The 22040-nt window shown below is 47.5% G+C and overlaps 1 protein-coding gene across 1 annotated transcript in view; it reads left to right on the forward strand.

The window, feature by feature from the left end:
- The first annotated feature begins 14189 nt into the window (after positions 1-14189).
- CABLES1 (Cdk5 and Abl enzyme substrate 1) overlaps positions 14190-22040 on the forward strand; it is a 70150-nt gene continuing 62299 nt past the window's right edge. Inside the window, exon 1 of the mRNA XM_058039667.1 lies at positions 14190-14707. Within this exon, the coding sequence (XP_057895650.1) occupies positions 14190-14707 (518 nt within the window). The remainder of the gene's footprint in view (positions 14708-22040) is intronic.

Here is a 22040-nt window from a genome sequence, read left to right on the forward strand (position 1 = left end):
ACTGTAGGGACAATTAGCACACTTGTCTCCTTTCCCTGTAATAAGGAACATCTCTAAGAGAGATACACAGAGAGAGAGGGAACAGAGAGAGAGCAAGCAGCTATCTCACTCGAACTCCTTTGTTCTGCTGCACCCTGTATTTCCCCAGCTTTGATTAAGCCAGTCCCAACAAACACCAGCCCTGACCTCGCTTCTCCCTCCATCTGCCCCAGGGGCTCAGCCCCTCTGTGAGGAAAGACAGGGAAAGAGAGAGGCTGTGGCCCAAAAAATCAGCATGTCAAAACATCAGCCAGGGCTTTTATAACTGCAAAGGCAGAGCCATTGGATGGGCCCCTGAGAGGCCAGGGGGATGCTCGGAGCCCACGCCTGTGCACAGACACGGTGCCACCTGCGCGGGTGGGCGTGCAGCGAGGCAAACCTCACGTGCAGCAATGCTGCCTGGCTTGTGGAGAACAAAACCCTCCACCAACCCTTCCAGAAAAGAAAACAAAAGCCTTGAACAAACCATGCCCGGGCCATTTCAGCCAGCAACAAAGCTAACAAGCAAATCAAACAGAGAAATATCCCAGCAGACCTCAAATGGCTGAACAAACAAACGGAGAGACTCAGGTTCCAAAGAGCAGGGGAGCTGGGTTATGAAACAAGATTTTTGATACAAAAGGAAGCTTACAGCTATCGCTGGTGATTAGACATGGAAGAGAAAGGTCACTCTGGGTGCTAGACCACACTTCACACACACATACACACAGAGGTTATTCAATCAATATTTGTCCTGGAATCACATGCGGCAGAAAAAATTTCAAGTGAATGGTCAGCAGAATTTAATGCTCGCATTCATTCATGTTGTGCTCTTGGATGAACTTGTGTTTTCATATCTAGTACAACCTAAGCTTTAGAATCCTGGAGGTTTTTAATCAAAATACAGGCAAGTCTTGGAATTAAACACTACGTTAGTATATGCCTTTCAATTACATTTTCAGCAGGACAGGAACACCTCACTATTTTAGAAAGGGATCTGTGACAGGAGGGAGATTATTTGAATCTCCAAGTTCTGGAACTAAGAGGAAAAATAATTCAGTTAATGCTCCAGAAAGACAACACTGTCCACAGAAACTTCCCCAAAGCAGAAGGGAGGGACTTATTCCTGCCACTACTGTGTTCTCCAGCCATGCTGCTGGGCTGGCATTAGAGGTTTTATTTAGGGTCACAGCAGTAACAGCAGGCAGATATAATCTTCTGATAAACAAGCAGCTGTTACCCCCTGCCTTTGTGAAAATGATGATCTCAGGTTGAGGATATTGTTGCCTTGAATCATCATATTTTTTTATCCCCCTGTGAGTTTGTCACAACAGACTGTTTGCTTATATTCAGATCATAAGACCATGGCTCACTTTTCTCCCCTCAGCAAGAGTTAAAGGAAATTTGACCATAGGTACCCTAACCATGGACTTTAGAATTTGGGTACAAATAATGATGATTAAAGCACAAACAAAGCAAAACAAAGACAAAACCCAACCCTCTTGCCTAGTGACTTAATTATAAAATATTTGTGAGGCACAGCAGAACATCCAGTTTGGGTTATGATATACCTGATGGGTGGCATTCAGAAGACTGTCACAAAGGCAGGATGCCTCCAAGTCCTTCAAACAGTGTCACAGTGTGACTGAAGTGACATATTAGTGCTCTCTGAGGTTGCAGAGGGGTTCATTTCAGCTGCACAGGGGACAGCCTTGGAGAGGAGAGCCACAGTGAACATCACAGAGAGTTACAGCACAAAGGCAAATACGGGGTGGCTGCTTCAAGGCAGAAGCTTTTGGGGAGAAGTTTATTTTAATATCCTAGTTGGAAATTCATTGGGAAAACAGCTCCACTAGTCCTGGTCAGGAAGAAAGAGAGGGCAAAGTTTATGTTCCTCTGGCAGTCGGTCCTGATGAAGCTCCCATGCTCCAGCTCAGGACAAAGTGTTGCCACGTCCTGCATCCAGTGGCTGTGCTTTCTTCCTCACGCAGCTAACGCAAAACAAAAAAAGCCGTAAGTTGGTCCCACTGCGTTAAGGATCGCTTTGATGGACTTCAAAGAGCCTGCTGAAATCACTGCTGCGCACGCAGTGCCACTCTGCTGCCAGAGGAGATGCTGCAGGAGGGCAGGGAGCAATCCCAGGTCCGGCACCATGTCCCGTTTCTCCTGCAAACCATTTTCCTTCACCTGCACACCTCCTCCCCTCCACAAACACCCTCAGGGAAGGGCTGATGACCCACGCCGGCGCTGTCTGCGGAGAGGAAACTCCCTGTTCCAAGCGGGACACCCTGGCACGAATCAGGGCTTATCCTGCAAATGGGCTGGCAGGTTTCACACGGGGATTTGCTCTTTCTAGGTTTCACCCACACGAGGCTATTGAATTTATATTTTGTAACACTTGTAAGGGAATATTCAAGGCGGAGAGGGAAAACAAAGATTGTCCATGGATGTGATTTGTTACCCTCGGAGATTTGGCTCTCACTCTGTTGGGCATTGAGCACTACAGTGCCCTGCCTCACTGCTTCTCCAGCTCAGCACTGGGGCAAAACTGCACAGATTCAGGCACAATTAATGTGATGTTTCATGGGAGTCACTCAATGCTCTGTATTGTATTTCCTTAAATAGCCTCAGATTTGGCCTAATATTACTTGGCTTCATGCCCTTTAGAAATGTCCACTTCAGAAACAATTGCAAGCTGAATTTGAGCATTTGAAGTTTTGGGGTCAATTACCCTACATGCATTTGTCTTCCGCTTACCTTTATGGGCCATCATCCTCTTCCTTCCCTCTGCAATCCAGGAATATTGTACAGAGCAATAAAAACAACATATCCCTCACCTATCTCATTCTATTGGCAAGCAAATACTAAAGGCTCAAGACCAGCAGATGGCTGTTCAAACAAATTCAGGTCTTATCGAGCCTAGGAGGGATGGACACACCCATGTTTTCACTGTGTGGCTCTCCTGTGAGCTGTAAGGGCCATTCTGAAGACAGAAACTACAATTTGTTTTTTCCAAGGGCAGAGTATGCTTCATGATACAGTATCAAAAACTGCATTTGGTCCATGGAAATGCTGATTAGGTGTCAGGCAGTTTAAAATTCCTATGAATTCTTAAGAACAAAAACAGGGAGAGGTGACAACATGTCATTTCAGTTTAGAGCAGCATGAAATTTAAACTAGGAAATTTCTTGACGTTAGAAAGAGGAAGTTCAACACTAATTGAAGTTCTGCCATTTTCGAACATTTCTCTACAGCCTGTTCCTCTTGGCACTTTTTTCCTCACAAACATGCTTACACCTCCCAAAATACACAATCATTCAGGTGAAACTGTACAGGCAGGTGGCACCTCAAGGCCTCTTGTGAGCTGCTGAGGTGGTCAGAAACACCAGTACCACAAAAATCAGTGAAGACAACTCCTGAAACGTGCTTCAACTTTCTCAGCACCAAGTGTCAATCCCACCACAACATGACCAAAAACCCCCTTGGATGTTTTCACTGGTGCCTTAAACATAAGGGTTTCTTAGACACCTTTAGGATTTTCTTCTTAGGGCCTCCTCACCACACTCTTCCCTAAGGGTGACAGGGGAAATGGCACTACAAATGGTCCCCACACCTGTAGCATGTTAACGTCTCATCCTGGCCCTCAGAACCTCAAGCAGGGTGCAAGAGAAGCTGTATTGGTTTAAGAGCAGCAGTGAGGCCAACCAGGGCTATGTCAGCAGGTGTAGAACAAGATACAGATGAACCAGGACTAAGAACAGAGCCAGAGAAGGCATTTGAGCAGTGGTTAAGAGGGTTCTTGGAGTGGTAAGACCCTGACTGGAAGACACAGCTCTGACATCCTTGTTTTATTTCTTTGCATTGGAAAACTTGTATTTCTGCACTCCTAGTACTAGATGGAACATAACGAGACCACACTTGGGGTTTCATGTACAGATCTACCCTTGATGCTCAGGACTTCTGACTCCTTTTAACTGTGTAATTCCCCCAACTTACAATCTTGCCTTGAAATCTGAGTTCTAGCGTCCCCCTAACTTCCAGTCTGTTCATTCATTGCCTGCTGACAAAGAACTGCAGGTGAAGTTCTGTTTCCCTCATATCACTTACAGACATAAAAACTACTTTGCTGGCAATTGTAGCAGCTCAGAGTTAAAAGTAAAGCACAGATATCTTTGATCAGCTTCACATCAGGGAATGAACACTCAGAATACAGATTCAAATAAGTATTCAGCTAACTGTAGCAATTGCTCTGGTCTCTGACCAACTGGGCAGATGAGTGTTTTTCTTCCCAGAATCCCTTCTTTTCAAGGCATATCATAGAGCTGCAGAATATCCCGAGTTGGAAGGGACTCACAAGGATCACTGGAGTACAGCTCCTGGCCCTGCACAGGACAAACCAAGAATGGAGTGCCATGTGCCCGAGAGCATTGTCCAAATGCTTCCTCAGCTCTGTCAGGCCGGGTGCTGTGCCCACTTCTCTGGGGAGCCTGTTCCAGCCTCTGGGTGAAGAACTTTTTTCTAATGTCTAACCTAAACCTCCCGTGACACAGCTTCATGCCACTGCCTTGGTCCTGGTACCAGAGAGAAGAGATCAGTACCTGCCCCTCCATTTTCCCCTGAGAGGAAGCTGTGCACTGCTAGGAGGTCTCCCCTCAGCCTCTTCTTCTCCAGGCTGAACAAGCCAAGTGACCTCAGCCACTCCTCATATGGCTTCCCCTCTAGGTTCTTCCCCATGGAGCCTCCTTTGGATGCTCTCTCGTGGCTTTGTAACTTCCATATATTGTGTTGCCCACACAGGGCTCGAGGTGAGGCTGTCCCAGTGCAGAGCAGAGCAGGACAATCCCTGCCCAGCTGGCAATGCTGTGCCTGAGGCACCCCAGGACATGACTGGCCCTCCCAGCTGCCTCATATCCAACTTGCCATCAACCAAGGCCCTTTTCCACAGTGCCACGCTGCAGAGTTTCATTCCTGCCTGTACACAAATCCAGGGTTGCCCTGTTCCAGGTGCAAAATCCATCACTTGTTAAACTCCATACACTTGGGAATTGCCCAGTCTGATGTCACCCCACTCACTTTGCACTCAAGCTGTGAGCAGTTACTCACCCATCCCATGATGTTTATAATATTCAAGAGAGCTTTGAAGTTCCAGAGTTTTCTTCTAGAAAGCATTGTTCGCACTACAAGTCAACATTAAGACAACATAAAACACTTAATATATACAACACAAGACCTTGTTTTGCAGAATAGATCTGCATTTAGGGCAAACTTTAACCTAAAGCCAGACTCCAGCGTGCTCCCTCTCACAGTACTTAAATCAAGCAGTAGTCCCATTGAAGCCTATGGGATTACACCTGCAGTAAGGCACTTTTCACTAGGATTCAGCTCTGAGAAGCAACAGTGTGGTTGCATGGAGGGTGCAAACAAGCTTTTACTACCCAGGATGTCCTCGTTAGTCTTAATGATGGTTTGAATGTGACTGATTGCATCTTGCCTCGTTGGCAGAGTGAAAAAGAACTATTTCAATTAGTTTTGAAAATGAGCGAATTTAATTAGAGTATTGCAGAATGCTCCATATTTACAGAATATTTAATTTTGTGCTAAACACCAAGTTTTTAGCCAGGATTTTTGTACTCTTGCTATAAAACTCTGTTGCTTTGAAGGAGCTTGTTCCCATAGGAACACAGTCACTCTGGCCACATGGAGACAGCTCAAACATTTCCAAAATCATAATCCAGCAGAATAATTCTGCTATGTATTCCTTCTACTGCTCTGGTTTGAGTGTATGTATTATGTCCTATTATATCTAATTGGAATTACATGCCCACAGGGCAAAGTGAAAAAAAAAATATATAGTTATGTACAAACACACACACACAAACACACAGACACACAGACACACAGAGAACCAAAATCTTCTTAATTCTTTCTGCTGTGCACCTGAACTGTTTCCTTTTTCTTCTCTTTTTCCTGGGAGACTGGCCCAAAAAGCAGCCATCTTCAAAGACATTGCAGTAAATTAGAACTAAATTATTCACCTTTAGTTTGGCCGAAGGAATCACCAGTGTGTCAAACATCCCAACAGAGACACCTGCAGATGCACCAAGTATGTACCAAATGCCATGCCAGGAGAGCTGTACCCTCCTGCTACATTGCCATTTCTTTCTGTTTCCTTTCTGGCCCCTAAGTAAGTTTTATTTTGTCATAAGTTTTAGGATGGATCAGACAGATTCTTTCCAGGTCTTACTCTTCCCAGGTCTTATTTCTTCACAACCTAATGGATTTATCCTTTCCTTGGGGCTCAAGGAAGCATGAATTTTAGTCTTTCAAGTTGAAGGCCATCTCTCTCTTCCCTTACTTTCTTCTACACTTGAATGCTTCATTTATTAAACAACCTCATTGATCTCAACACGAAAATTATTACACTGAGGTGCTATTCAATTTGAGCAGAGAAAGCATAAGACTGGATCTGTCTTGCCAGGGGATTGCTTTCCATTTATGTATTTTCCATTTGTTGCTTACAAAACTTCCCTGCCAAAACACTCAGAGCACAAATGTATCATGTTTAGACCAATTTTTAGCAGCTTTAATTGTTATCAGACTATGTAAAACATGTATGTGGCAAGTTGTGGTTATTGGGGGTAGGACTGAGCTGCTGTTTTTCCCTGCAATGGCAGTAAGACATGCCCATCCCACAGGCAGCCCCCTGGTCCTGGCAGGCCCCTCTGGGCACCCATGGCCATTCCTCTGGAGGAAAATTTGCTGCTCCTCTAGCAGCAACATGAAGGCAAGCGGGAGGATTTGGGAAGTGGAGGCAGCAGCCCCACAAGAGCACCACAGCCGTGGTCCAGGGCAGCAGGGAGCAGTGAAAGACCCCTGGAGGGCTGTGATGGGAAGCCTGTGCCTTGACCTGGCTGTGATGAGAACTGCAGCCTTTGGCAGCTCACAGGTCTGGGGGCAGAGAAGCTGCCCATCATCCTCCTCCCACCCAGCCTGCAGCTGAGGCTGCACCCAAATTCCCCTGCCACCAAAGTCGCTGCCATTTCACCTTCCTTCTCAGGAGCCCAGTCACTTGTGCCTGCTTTTCTGACCACTCTGGAACAGAGGCAGAGCTGACCTGGCTGGGTTTTATCACGTTGGAAATTTGCCAGTGGCAAATATTTAGCTGGGAATATTGCTTAGGGGATCCAGGCAGGATCTGTGCCCTATCCTGGGGGCAAGGTGAAGTGGCTGCAGACCTTTGGGACTCCCATGCAGGTGGCCCAAGGTGGCAGACCACAAAGATGCAGGCGCAGGTTTTATTTCTCCCCTCTGACTGCAAGCTTTCCACACCAGCCTGCAATGAGCACTGCCCACTGAGGATCTTCCAAAGTCAAAAAGGCTCTGAAACCTTCCCCAAAATTTTGCAATGAACCAAGTGTGGTGCTCGTGGGATATCGTGTTGCCTGCAGACCGGAAACCGCCACGAAGCTGAGCACAAAACCCAGCCTCTGCCACCAGAAGTTTTCCATTTGCTTCCTTCATTCCCCTTGGAGTCACACTCCTTGAATATTTTCAGGAGGTGGGGGGAAAAAAAAATCCTTTGAACATTTTTTTTTCTTTTTCTTGGATATTAAACATTTCCAGTCAAGCTGAACTTGTAGGAGAGTCTCTAAAACACTCCACCAGCATGTCCCTCTGGGAACTTTAGATTCTATTTATTTAGTGTTTTTACTCACTGAAGGCTGTGTCTGAGAAGGTGTCAACAGTGTTTTCCTTCTCATCCAGCTCCTTGGGCTGACTGTCCTGTGAACTGGAGGGTTTTCTTAGCCTCAGCAACCAGCAAACTGAAAGACTTGCCAACACGAATGTTTCAGAGACCTGCAGCCTGTTTTAAAATTATCCCGAGGTGATTAAAAATTAACAGACACTGTGACAAAGACGGATGTTCTTCCAGGCTTCCCTCTGAAATCTTAATGTCCAGTGATTCTGTACTTGATTCCAAATTGCCTCAGAATGGTAAAGAACAGGATAAATCATTGCTGTCACTTAATGAAAACCTTAACACAGCTCTTCTTAGCAACGAGTCATTCTGTTCTACTGCAGTTGGAAGTTGGTTTTTATTTACACCACTGCCTAAGGTGATTTCCAAGCAAACAGGACATTTGCCCCTTGCTTGTTTCAATAAAGATGACTCCATTTTGAACCTCATGCCTATGTTAACTTATGACACTGAAAAAAACCCAAAACCCAAACTCTGATTTCAAAGAGGAAAACTGCAGGAAGACAAGGGCAAACAGAAACAGGGGTTGTTTTCTGTACAAATGCCCACAGTTTTTGTTTTTCAAGGGAGGGAGGAGCTATGTGGCCCTGTTCCCATTTAATCACTCTAGTAGAAGCCAGTAGGAGCCAGCAACAGCCACATTCCAGTTGCAGTTCCTACATGGCCACCCTCCTTGTTTTGTCTAGTTATCCTGCAAGCTCACTGAGACATGGGAGAGTATTTCAGCAGCACCCAGTAAAATGGAGCTTCTGGTGTGGTGTGTCTGAGGGATCCAATAGTATATAAAGTGAAAAAACAACAATAGCAACAACAAAAAACCCCTCAAAGCCAGCTTAAGTTGAATGAGGAACTTTAAAAATTCAGGGATGCAAGAAAGAAGTGAGGAGGAATCCATGCTGGATGTGCAAGCCCTCAGTCCCCCGGCTGTGTGCATGCATGTTTTTCATGGTCTGGGCCTTGGAGCTCACATAACCATTTTGACCAGTTTCCCAAGAAATGCTTGCCCTGAATCAGATCTCGCATGGATCTAGCAATGAAAAATATTAATTATCCTTAGTGAAGGTGCAGTAAATTGGAATAATGATACAGAGGCCAGTTTTGACTTAACTAGAATGTCCTAAATTCCTTAAGAGACAAACAACTATCAAATTGGTTCTACCACCAAGAGACTGGTAGAGCACGTGTGTGCACTACCAGCTCACTGATGATCTCAGGAACTCAACACAAACACAAACACTGCGCATGCCACACCTCTGACAAGCAAAATAATTGGCAGGTTGGGTGCCCTGACCATCCACACCTCAGCTGATTTGAGGAAACACTGTTTTATCTTTGCTGAGGGCACCTGCCTCTGTCTTTGGGTCCTGCCCCACAGTCACATACACCGCTCCAAACATGATGGTTGGTGCTCACAGATTTCTGTCCCTTTCCCACTACTGCATTTGAATCTGGTTTCATGTCGATTGGTGATATCAGCACCACTTGGAGTGATGCAAGCAAAATTAGGTTCTGCACAGAGAGGCAAGCATGGACCAGTCCTACCCAAGGAACACTGCTTTTCCAAGAAGGTGACACTCTTCTTAGTCTCAAAATTCTACATTTTAATTAGCAAAGGTGACCCTCAACAAGCAAAACATTCAGGCTCCTCAAAAATCACCAGTGAAAAGCACAAGCACTTAGCATTTCCGAGAATCAGGCTAAATTTACAACAGACTGAAGGTTTCGGCCTGGCACTAAAACAGGTCTTGCTATCCAGATGCAGTATTAGTCCTTTGTAAAGAATTTGTACGGTCTTTATCCAATTTCCATTCTTAACTATGACTCTCAGTGAAATTTCTTCCAACTCCCCCAACTTTTTTTTCTGCCAGACACTCCTTCTAAACAGAAGGATTATTAAATTCACATTCCAAACCTTCTCCAATGCTACAACTGCTGTCCCCTTTTGAAGTGCAATTCTCTTCTGCAAAGTAAAGGAAAAAGCAAGTGATTACAAAGATTGGATTTGGATTGTTTCTCCAAAGTCTTGCACAGCAAGATTAGAGTACTCACATGCTACAGGCATTCTGCCTGGCTATGGGGATCTGACAGTGATATCCAAGACCACTGGTAATAATGATCTCTGTTCTCACCTACAGGAGCACTATCACCAGACATCTTTGCTGAACTTCACATAACAGCATTACCTGACTGAGCTTGACAGTCAGAAAACAAGATTGTCAAAATTACAAGTAACAATTGCATTTACTCTTTCTTCCCCCAGCTGCCCAGGTCCTGCAGCTCTAACAAGTACCAGTGACAATAAGAAACTTGTTTTTGTCCCCAAAGCAGGCAAGCACTGTGCAGAGGCCATTCAAGAACCAGCCTGGTGACTCACACTGGTGACTCAGGACTGGTTATTCTCGCAGGGTTAACTCTCAGTATAACACAAATCTTGCCTCTAACTCAAATCCTGGGTGAAGTTTTCAACTCATCTGCAAAGATATTTTTAAGCTTGGCCTGACAAACTACTCAGGGCCCCAACTTTATCTCAGGGTCTGTGGCCTTTCTGGCTGGCTTTTCTCATCCTGCTGGCCACACTTGCCTTGCAGCAAGGACTGCATCCACACCATTTAAACTAAACTAAAGACAACATGAGGATTCTACACATGTTAACTTTCCTCAGAGGGCAGGTATGTAGAAGCACTGTTTCTCTGATCCCATTCTTCAGAAAGGTAAACTGCTGAGCTTTTGTTTTTGTCCAAACTCCCTCCACCCTCTTCAATCTCTACAAAGAAAGCCTCTCCATCACCTGTGTTAACAGGACCCCCAAATTCCATGCTGCCACTGAACACCCACAACCAATGAGTCTCTCCTGCAGGTCTTGGTGCACTGGGTGAAAAAGCCATCATGCTCCATCACTTCCATTACCACTTGTCATCTAAGCGCTTACATAAGCCTGTGACCTCTGAAATAAAAACATTTACTTGCACTTGGGTAGAGCTGGTTGGTTGGAAGAGAACTTGGAGAAGGAAATTATTGAAAAAACAGTCACAGAAGCAAGCTTCCAGAATGTGCCTTTTTGGTTTTCCTTTCAACTTTGCTATTTCCTCCAGTCACTGCTTCTCCATCAAACAAAAAAGTTTCAACCAGCAAAATCAATTTGTTTAACATTTTCACATATCCTCCAGCACACAGGACCTCTATAGCTCATGCTTTCACATAAAGTTTTGCTAAGCACAGATCAAGAGGACATAAGTAACTGGAAAAAAACATACTATTTTGTGCACATAAATTTAAATTTGCTACTAAATGTATAAATAGGTCTAGAGAACTGGGAATTTCTAACATGTCAATTATCTTTGTACTGTGGTACTCCACTTGTTATCAAAAATAGCTTCAGACTGGAAAAGTAATTTTCCTCTTGCATGTGGCTTTCTCAAATGGATTTATTTTCACTTGCAATGGATGAGATGTTTTAACCAACCTTCAGTGTGATTTTTGGAAAAGACAGTATCCCCCCGAGGCAGCTTGTGCATATTAGACCAGAGCATCTCTTTGGATCCATGGGAGGATTTAGGATTTAGTGGGCACAGACAAGCACTTTGCAAAGTGACAAAGTGAGCTCAGCTGGATGAGCCAGGCCTGGAAACACCTACAATCCATCCTGACCACTCTAATTTTGATGTAAGGAAGTTGATAGGCTCAACCATTCACATAAGTGTTCCTGATAGCAGAGACTGTAAAAAACGATTTTGTAGAATTCAGGTGCCAAAATCATTTGGATGCACACATGGACAAGGGAAGGGCTAACATTTCTCTCTGGGTCAGCTGTAGAGGAGCTCTAAAATATAGGTTGTGGCTTCATTTAAATTAATGCTTCCAACAGACAGAAATTTACTGCATCACAAGAGTAATCTTGTGAAAGGAGTGCACACTTCTGCACTCATAAAAGATGTCCTAAGTTAAATCAGCTTCTGGAACCCCATCTGGCATTTTGGTGGTGGTTCTCTTTCCCAGACCTGTGTACTGTGAGAAGCTGAATTTGGGAAATACACACCAGCACTCAGCTGCCATACAGAGTTTTTGAGCTCCAGAGGAAAGTACACACTGTTGCTGCTGCCCCACAGAAATGCAAGAGGAAAAAAATATTCCAGTGTGTATCTTACTTGGTTCCAAGGTGGGAGGCCTGAGTTCCATCACCTATTTACCATTTGGTAGTAGTCCCTGGACCAGGGGTCAGCATTCAGTAACATACCAAGTGTCAGGTTACAGAGCTGTGACATTTTTCTGTGACCCAGGAGTCCTCCTCCAGAAAGTCCTGAACTCTTTCAGAAGTGATAAAAGAAGCCTGGAACTCCTCCACAGGAGCCAAGTGCATCAGTGCCCTGACATGCCATGGGTTGCCACAGCACGGACAATGCCTTAGGTCAGAAAAAGGCATTGCCATCAAATGAAGGTGGCAGGCCTGAAACTCCTCAGCCTACCTCTCCAAAACAGAAGTTTGAAGGAACCACTTTGCAACCACAGGGGTACAGAGCATCCTTCCAATAGACGGGACATGTCAGTTAGGCTTTTCTCTGGGGAGGAGAGTTTACCACTCTGGCCTACCCACTTTCCATCCAAATAATCCATCCTTGACATGCCACAGCGACAGGCACAGAAGTACCCTCTGGTAAGAAAGAAAAAAGCAGTGTAAACCTCAAGAGAGCAGGCTGAAATGAGAATGCCCATCTCAAAATAGCACTCACCTACCTCTCTAAGAAGGTGTGACATGGAAAACATCTCTTTCCTCCATCATTTCCCTTCCATTTCTCACTGCTCCTGCTCAGGATGCTGCCCATGCAGCGTCCCTCACCAAAAAAGTATCACACACCCAGTATAAACTTGGGAGTTATGGTACTCAGTGTTAGTAAAGGCCAAAGGTTCAGAAGTAAATCCAAGTCAGAGTGTGATTCTAAGATCTTTGAATGTTCAAAATATCACTTTTGAGAGAAACACATATCTGGGTCCAAACCGTCCTCTAACAATGGGATCGGGTTCTTCTTTCTGATCAATCTTTTTTTTTTAATCATCAAATTAGCAAGGTTTTGATAAAATTGTAGGAGACATCACAATATTTTGTGACAGTTTGGGATGGCTTGTGAATCATCCACCAGCTATAACTGGAATGCAATACAAGCCATTGTAATGCTTTAATAAGAAAGCGCGTGCCGCTATCTTGCGACAACCATATGTTCCTCTGTTTGTATGTATCTGTTATCCAACCCTTACATAAGCCCTTGATGAAATTATCATCACAGGACAAGCATGCTTATAGCACGGTTGAGTTGATCACAATAAAGTAATGAAGGAATGGAGGAGCTCGATGCTGAGGTGGACTGGCCACCCGCCTTGGCAGGCCACAGCAGCAGACGGTGCAGACCTGCAGTCAGCTCTGCTCAACAGCCTTCACTTTGGGGACGACACGAATACAGATATTTGGGGCTTGGGCTACATGCCCTTTTGGGAAAGAGTGAAGCGATGTGCTTTTTCTGGTGCAGGACAGAGGGAAGGGCTGGGGACGGAGTTGAAGGAAAGGCTGGGGAGGAGGTTGCTTTAACGTTTTAGAGAACCGGTGAGATATTACTTTCACACACAGAGGCACTCGCACGCCTCAGACAGCAGCAGGGGCAGCGGGGACCGGGACAGCCCAGGTTTGCCGCCCCGCAGAACGCACCGTCGGCACCCAAGCGCATCCCCGGGGGCCGCTCCCCGTCCCCGATTGTCCTCCGTGCCCACCGGGCACTACAGCGCCTGCCCCGGGCACCAGCCCCCGCCCGGGAAAACCGGCGGGCAGCGCCAGGGCCGCTTGGCACGGCACGGCTGCATCCCGGTGCTGCTCCCAGCGCTGCTCCCGGGGCCGCAGACGGGCCGGGCCGGGCCGAGCCGCAGCCCCGGGTCGGGGCCGGTCTGTGCCGGGCTCCGAAGGCCATGTGCCGAGTACTACGGGCACTGACTCCACCTTCCTCGGCTCCCGCCCGCCCCCACGCATCCAGGAAGGGAAAAAGAGGAGGAGGAGGAGGAGGGAAGGGGGTGAAAGGGAAGAAAAAAAAAAAAAAAAAAAATAAGAGAGAGAGGTTGAAAGGAGGGAGCTCGCCGAGACCCACCCTTCTCCCTCCTCCTCCGGGCTGCTGGCCGGGCTTTTGTTTTCCTCCAGCGCCCCGTTTCCCACACGTGATTGCCGTGTTATTGCACAGGGCGCTCGGCGGCGCGGCTGCTGCACCTATAAATACGGAGCGGGCGGGCGGCGGGGGCCCGGGGCAGCGCGGCGCGGCCGGGCGGAGCGCACCCCTGGGCACCCCCATGCACCCCGCGGCGCCCCTGCCCCGCCGCCCGCCCGCCTGACGGGCCGGCAGCGAGAGCCAGCGCCGAGGGGAGGGGGAGCCGGCCGACAATGGCGGCGGCCGCCACCGCCGCCAGCCCTGGCAGTCCCGCCGCCGGGCCCCTGCCGCCGCCGGCGGAGCCCTGCCCCAGGAAAGCGCCGCAGCCGCCGCCGCTGCAGCCGCCGCCGCCGGCGCGCAGCGACCCCCGTCGCAGGCAGGCCGCGCTCTCCTTCCTCACCAGCATCTCCCTCGACGGGCGGCCCCCGCCGCCGGGCAGCGACGGCCCCGCCGCCCGGCTCCGCCAGGCACAGCCGCCGCCGCGGCTGGGCAGCCCCCCGGCGGCGCCCGCCGAGCCCCCGGAGGAGGAGGAAGACGAGGAGGAGGAGGAGGACGCCTTCGCCCCGGTGCAGGTGCCGCCCGCCGTGTTCCTGGGCGCCGCGGCGGCGGGGAGCCGCGGCCGCCTCAACTCCTTCACGGCGGGGGTGCTGCCGGCGCCCTTCGGCCGCACCAGCCCCCAGGGCAGCATCGGCGGCAGCGGGGAGCTGGGGCAGCCCGGCCCTGCCGCCGCCTTCGAGCTGCAGCGCTCCCGGTAAGCAGCGCCGCGGGGATGAGGGATGCTCGGCATGCGGGGATGAGGGACGCGCAGGATGGCGATGGGCTCGGTACGGGCGGGCACGGCCGGGGGAAGCCGTGGGGAGAGGGAGGCCCGAGAGCCGCGGGGCGGGAGCTCCCTCCGCGGGGCCGGCCCCGCTGCCGTCCGCCCGGGGCAGCCGCAGGAGCGGGGATGTGCGGGCGTGCAGGGGCAGGTCCGCCGAGGTGCCCAAGCCTCCCGGGCGGCAGCAGCCCGTCCGTCCGTCGGTCTGTCCCGCCTGGGCGCGAGTGGCTGAAAGTTTCCCTGCCGCTCAGCAGTGCGGGCGTGCGGCTGCACAGAGCGCCGTGCCCGCCGCAGCCCAGCCCAGCCCAGCCCCGCCGCACGGCCGCTGTCACCCCGCGCTCCCGGCTGGCGGCGGGTTCAGCCCGCCGTGCTGCCTGTCCTGTCGACAGCAGGCTGGGAACGGGCTCTGAGTCAAGTGAGCTGTAGCCAGGTCTGGTAGCCCGCAAGGGGGAAGGAAATCTTTGCATGGAAATCGCGGATTACGGTGCGAGCGCATGGTTCATAGCAGCGTCTCGCTACCACCCTAAATAAGCTCTTTATCTCCAAGCACTTTGTTCTTCTGGGTCATTTCTCGCCGCCGGGTACTCTTTTGCCTTTTAATTCCCAAAGGAACAACCTCACCTGCTTCAGCTCTCCAGCTGAGACTTCTGGCTAAGACGGTGCAATCATGTAAAAATGTGTGAATGCCTGTGGATACAGAATCACCTTCCTTCACTTCCTCAACAACATACTCAGATATCAAAGACCGAGGGGGGGAAGAAGCTGGAGGAAATGACTGTGCTCCCCAAGCCCACATCGGCAGCCACTCCCACATTCCCCATTTGCCACACTCCCTCCTTGTTTCTCCCTTGGACAAATAGGTAGACTTTGAGTCACATGTTATTGCAAGGGTTTATAAGGGTAATTGAGCATAGATCGCTGTAGAAAAGTCCCTTTCAAAACCAACCAGCTTGGAGAAATTGGAAGTATTCCAGGGGAAAGTTATCTTAGCTGCATGCCCCACTGTTGGTTGTTTGTTTTTCCCCCTCACCCGCCCTTCCATCTGGGTTGTATTGGTGGCTTTTTTGGGCCCCTTTTCAGGTGCTGTGCTAGAGGGAGCCCCACCTTCCCAAGCAGCGTGCCTGCTGGTGAGTTACCACCCTTCTTCTCCCAGTCATGTGTCTCTCAAAACATTTTCTGCAGTGACAACCCTCTAATTGCTCCGTGGATCAACTGCACAGCTGTGTCACACACACACACACTCGTGCATTTCACTCTGTGATGTGATTCTGCCCACAGCCTTGTGGGGGAGAAGTGACCCACAGACCATGATTTGGGAAGTGCTTTTCTACTCTTGAACTAAGCATTCAAGAGACTGGGTTCTTCTCGACCTTCTACTTAGTGAGTTTGTTATTGATGCAGGACTCCAGTATTAATTTTCTTGATTCCCAGGGATCATCCTTGGTTTTTGTTTCTTGCATGCTTTGATCTTCTGCTTGGTTCTGGGAAGGATGCTTAGATCTCACTGATATCACTTCACTTAGCCCTTCCTCTCTCTTCCAGTCATTTAGTCCCCTTGCTCCTTTTCCCCACTTTCTGAAGGTTTTGTACAGCTACCTATGTGGGGTTTTTGGTTGGTTTGGTTTTTTTATTACATGAGAACAGAGTGGAGTTTAAGAGGGAAAGGTAATTACTGTTCTTGTTTACAACCTAGAAATCCAGAGTCTTGCAAGTTCAGTTGTGCTGCTAGCATGCAAACAAACTGAATGGATAGTCCAAGTCCATGGCAAGGAAAGTCACCTAAGGAAACCTTTCCAAGATGCTCCTCCACTCCTAGGGTGGCTGTCATTTGTGCTGTATAATTTCTTATGATGCAGGCTGTAAGGAAAGTGCTGGTCTTCTCATACTGTTTTGTTTTCCTGAGAGCTGGATTCAGTTGTGGTGAAGACTTTGCATTACTGCACTGACAAGTATGAGGCTCTCCGTTGTAGCACTGGTGCAGGAGAGCTCTGGATAGTGTCCCCTGCCTTTGCTGGCTGTCCTGATGCTGCACATGAGCAGTCCAGGACAGAATTTCCCTTCAATAGATCTCTTTCTGTTCTGGGAAAAGTGTATATTTTTAAACACCGGGAACGGGCAGCTGCAGACCACAGAGCTTGCACAGAGCGTTAGCAGCTCATGTTCTTAATGAAAAGGTGCGGCAGGAGCTCTGGTTGCTGGGTTCACCCGTGCTGCACAGAAGTTAAATCACAGGCATGCACCGGGCTGGCACAAGCCCAAGAACAGAGGGTTGCGGCAGCCCTTCTGCTGCTCTCTTAACGGAGAGGAAGGAGCCAAATCCCCCGCACACAGCCAGCCCTTCTCAGGGTGACAGGGTGAAAGTCACAGCACTTGCCTAGGGACAGGCATTAGCTCATCTGAAGGATGATGCAGGGAGGAAAATTAGATTTTTTTGGTAGTTCACGTGTGCACTGGCTGCCTTTCCTCCCACCCTTCTGCTCTCCTTGCAGTGAGTGAGCTTGAAATTGAATTTGAGGAGTTGTTTGACAGACGAGTCCTGTGTGCTGAGACACAGAAGTTATAACATGAAACCTTCTTCTGTTACAGTATCAGGCAAGACAGGTTGCCTTATGTTATTTTTATTTGGTTTTCAGAAACCATTGTGAATGTATAATCAGAGTTCCCTGGCTTTTTTGTTTGTGTTAGCAGTTTGTATAATTGCATACTAGTTTATATTTAACAAGGTTATCATTAACGTGGTTTGGGTTTGTGTTCTATGTGTGTTCACAAGAAACAAACAATACAAAAAAAGGAACATGGAGCTTCTAGCTGCTTGGAGGCTAGTATGTAATTATATGTAAATGGCAAAAAATAGGCTTGTTCAGAGGTTGGCTGGTTGGTGCCGAAGGCTCCTGTCTTCCTGCAGGTGTTTATCTCAATTTGTGGTGAATAGGTGGACAAGGACATGAGTTTATTAGAAGCTACGGCCAGGATTTCTTTCATGTTAAATTATAATTCATTTTAATAGAATTATCTGAAATTAGTGAGGACTTCTGTGAAGCCGGGTGTCAGCAACAGAGGTTTAAAACAGTTGCACATCCTGTGCAATAGAGGATGGTCCAGGTACCTGGTTTTGTTTATGCCTAGAATTCTTCTTACCATAGATTTCTTTGGGAAAAATATTGCTGTTTCCATATGTGAAGTTTCCTTCTCCAGTGGGACAGGTGGTAAGAAACAAGCACATGCTCTTTTTTTTGTTGTTTGGTTTTGGATTTTTTTCTGTTTTGCTAAGGAAGCAAATTGGTGATTGGATTTGGAGTTCAAATGTTGCTTGCAGTTTAATTTGTCTGTGCCACCACCATGTCAGGTTTGAAGGCAGATGGGCAGAAGAATTTCTTCTGGGAGCAGCAGGTGCTGGGAAGCAAGGAGAGATTATCTGCTGAGTAATCACTGAGGAGGGGTCCACTCAGAAGGACACTGAGGTTATCATGGTCCAAATAGATTTTTCTTCAGAATTTACTGACCTACAATATACCTCATTTCCTGATTAATTCTAAAATTAATTTACAGTTAGTAAAGCTTGTGAAAATTCAATTTATTTCTACCTATTAGAAAGGACATAGATGCATTTGGTTTGCAAAGTTCAATGGGTTGTTAGTGCTGGAGGAAGCCCCCAGGATACTGAATGCTGCCATTAAGTATTTGTGATGGAGGGCTGAGAGGTCAGAATCCAGTTCTGCATGGCCCTGGGCAGGCAGGCAGTGCAGTGTCAGCCCACAGCAGAAGGTGCCTCCAAACTGGACACGCAAGAGACAAAAGAAGAGTCTCTCAGAAACAAGAGTCTCACAGGCAGAGTCCTGAAAGGGGAGCAGAACAAAGAGCTGGGGGCACCCTCCACCCTGTGGGGTCATCCCAGCATCAGGAGGTGGCTTGTGAGCTGCTGGAAACACATCAGCCCTTTGGTGTGTGATGGACACTCTGCTATTCACTGAACCTAAAGCCCTTTGGGCAGCCTGAATTTCAGAATGATGTGTACAAGCATAGCATGAAAACAGTGATTTAATGGTCTGAGAAGTCAGTGGGAAGTGCACATGCTAAACAAAGTCTTTCCTTAGGTGTGTGACCTTGTATACCACAGATAGCTGCTGGCTCTAAAGAAAGGGATGCTTGTTGACCTCAACTGTGACTTCAGGAGGCTGAATTCCTGTGCCTCCCTGAAGGGGGAATGTTCAACAGCAGGGTTAAGGCTCAGGTAGTAAGGGCTGTTTCAGTAGTAGCACACAGTGTACAAGCTCCATGAGTCCTGAAAGGAGCACGTCCTTCAGCACAAGCACGCTGAGAGGCTGGGTCCTCACGCTCACCATGAGCTGTGCAGGGGCACTCACTGATGCTGCTGGGCTCTCTGGGCTGTGCAGGGGCACTCACTGATGCTGCAGGGCTCTCTGAGCTGTGCAGGGGCACTCACTGATGCTGCTGGGCTCTCTGGGCTGTGCAGGGGCACTCACTGATGCTGCTGGGCTCTCTGAGCTGTGCAGGGGCACTCACTGATGCTGCTGGGCTCTCTGGGCTGTGAAGGGGCACTCACTGATGCTGCAGGGCTCTCTGAGCTGGGCATGTGCTGAGCATGGCCAGCCCCACATTGCAGGGACTGGCTTTCACCACTGCTGGTCTCTGCCAGTCGTTTCCCTTGCTCAGGGCACAGGTGTTTGTGCCTCCCTCTGCTACTTCCTTTGAAACTGGTGGAAATGGGGCCATCTTCCAGGTGTTAGCTGAAGCTGACCAGTGGTTGAGAAGTCACTGGAGTAGGATGGCACACACATGGATGCACACCATAGATGCAGCACCCTTGTTCCCTTAGTACACAAGCTTTTAAAAACAAATCCCATAGGATTGCTCTGGCATATTTTAGGCTCTTATTATACTATTTAGTGAGCATCTCTGTCAGATAAAAAAGGTTAATATTCATCAGACAAGGAAAAGAACCCCTTTGCTGTCAATTCTGAAGAGTAGAACAGTGGGACAGAACATGGTGTTCATGAGTACTAGGGAATTAATTAGAGAGCTTCAAAGAGGGACAGAGGCTGAGAGGCAGCTGTGTCTGCCAGAGCCTCAGGACTGTGCAGGTTTCAGAGTGAGTCAGCCTTGGAGCTGGACAGGTGAGAGGGATATTCCTGTGTGGGTGCACAATAACCCTGTGAGGAGACCTGAGCTGGTAACACATGAAAAGTCCTGTGTGCCCTCACTGGCTGCCAATTCAAAGCTTCCTAGGTCCAGCCATGCCTTGGGAGGTGGTGTGGTTATACCACACTGGTGTGCAGTGACCCCTCATTAGCTGTCAGGGGAGCAGAAGGAGCAAATTTCAGCGAGTTTGCTTATGTGGTGGGTGCATTTCCACTACCTGATCTTTCTTTTCACCCTTTTCTTCACCAGCAAATCTCCTGTGCAGGCAGCCAAACTGGGTCTTTGCCTTAGAAGCCTGCTACACAGCTGTTGTCTGCGCATTAGTAGTGTTGAAAGCACCTTGAAATGGTGAAGATTGGTAGCAGCTGTGTGAGTCACTAGCCCTCCAGACCATGACAAAAACAGTTCCATGGTAGATAAATAGGATAATGACAGATCGTAGTTTGATGATAGCTTTTGAATATGAAGTGTGCTTTAGTCTGCAATTATTATGACTTTGAGAATTCTTCTGGTGGAAGATACTGCTTAGCTTGGAGCAGTTCAAAACACCTAAAACACAAATATGAGATTGCCAAGTGTGCTCTCTGAAAAGAGAAAAAAACAATCCTCTAGTAATTCTGTGATTTCCTTGTTTTGAAAAAGTAGATATCAGCTGGGCTGTCTGTGGACTCAGTAGTGCAGTATGATGGAAGGTAAAGATGAGAAGAACCAAATCTTGATTTATTTATTTTCTTTTTATTTTCTCCCCTCTGATTTCAGCTGTACTACTCTTGTAGTGTAAGTTCCCCACTACACAAATGAAAAGACTACTCTTTATAATTTAACCAAAAAATGCAGAAGTTGGTTTATATGTTGGGACTTGGATACCCTGAAGCTTCTGTAGGCACCAGCTTGTCCCTTACGAAGCGTGGGAAAACAGATTCTATTTGCAAATGGGACAAGCTGGTGTCTACAGAAATCTATATGCAAATATCCACAGAATTCACCCCTGAACATTTGCCAGTACCTCTGAGGGTGTGCTCAGCCTTTATGACAAACTCTTTTCTGGACCCAGAATTGCTATGGATGGCTGTGGGGCTGCCACCAGATACCAGACTGAGCAACGCAGCAGGTGCAGCAAGACACAGAGCTGGCTCTTTTCACAACCCAACTGAAAAAACCCTTGCCAGTTTGCTGTGAGAAGTATTCTTTCTAGAAAATGGAAATGACATAATTTGGCATATGGAGAGTATCTGCTTGCTGGCCTGTCGTTTGCAAATAGCATGCTGAGAAATTTAAGGGATGGTATTTGTTTTCATAGGAAGGGCTTTCAGAAGTTTTCAGGGTTTTGTGGTTATTTTTTTTTTCTGTTTTTGTTTTGTTTTGGGTTTTTTTGTTTTTGGGTTTTTTTTTTTGTCTGTGTGTGGGGTTGGGGGAGGTTTGATTGTTTAGTGTTTTCGGAGGGATATTTTCACTCCAAAGGTAGGGTAGAGAGCCTGGTCAGGCATTTAGCAGAAGAAAATTTAATGATAGTTGGAGAAAATGTGATGTGCCAGTGGGAGACTTCCAGGACTCTTGTGATTTGCTTTTCAGTGTGCAATATGCAGATTTAGGGGGATACATATTTAAGAAGCTGAGAGGTTCCTTCACAAGAGCTACTGTGATATGTTCGTAGCAACTGCTTTCCTGTCATCAATACTAAATGTATTTTCTGTTCTCATTATGTATTTCAAAGCCAGCACTGCTTTTAGGAGCAGTGTTTCAGGGTGTTTACCTAAGGAGGGGTTTTTGTTGTGGAAAATTGTGAAGTGAATGAGTAGTGAAGCAAAGATTACTTCTTTTCTAGAAAAAGTATTTTTTAAAAAAATAACCTTTCACCTTATCTGTGAATATAAAGCACAATTGCATGTTCTTAGCAAGCAGTGATGTTTTCCCCTGTGCTGTTACAGATCAGGCTAGCAATTTTGTGAAATTGAGGTTTGGGGAAAGATTCACTTACCACAATTGAAATGTTTTCCACTCATTGTCTTGGATGACAGAAGAAGGTATGTCCTCTCTGACAAGAGAACCTGAAAAGCCTGGGCTGTCTGTTTGCTTATATATAAAACTGCTCAGTTAAATCAAGCAC

Source organism: Melospiza georgiana, chromosome 1 (assembly GCF_028018845.1).
Source record: "Melospiza georgiana isolate bMelGeo1 chromosome 1, bMelGeo1.pri, whole genome shotgun sequence".
In the NCBI taxonomy this organism is placed as follows: Eukaryota; Metazoa; Chordata; class Aves; order Passeriformes; family Passerellidae; genus Melospiza; species Melospiza georgiana.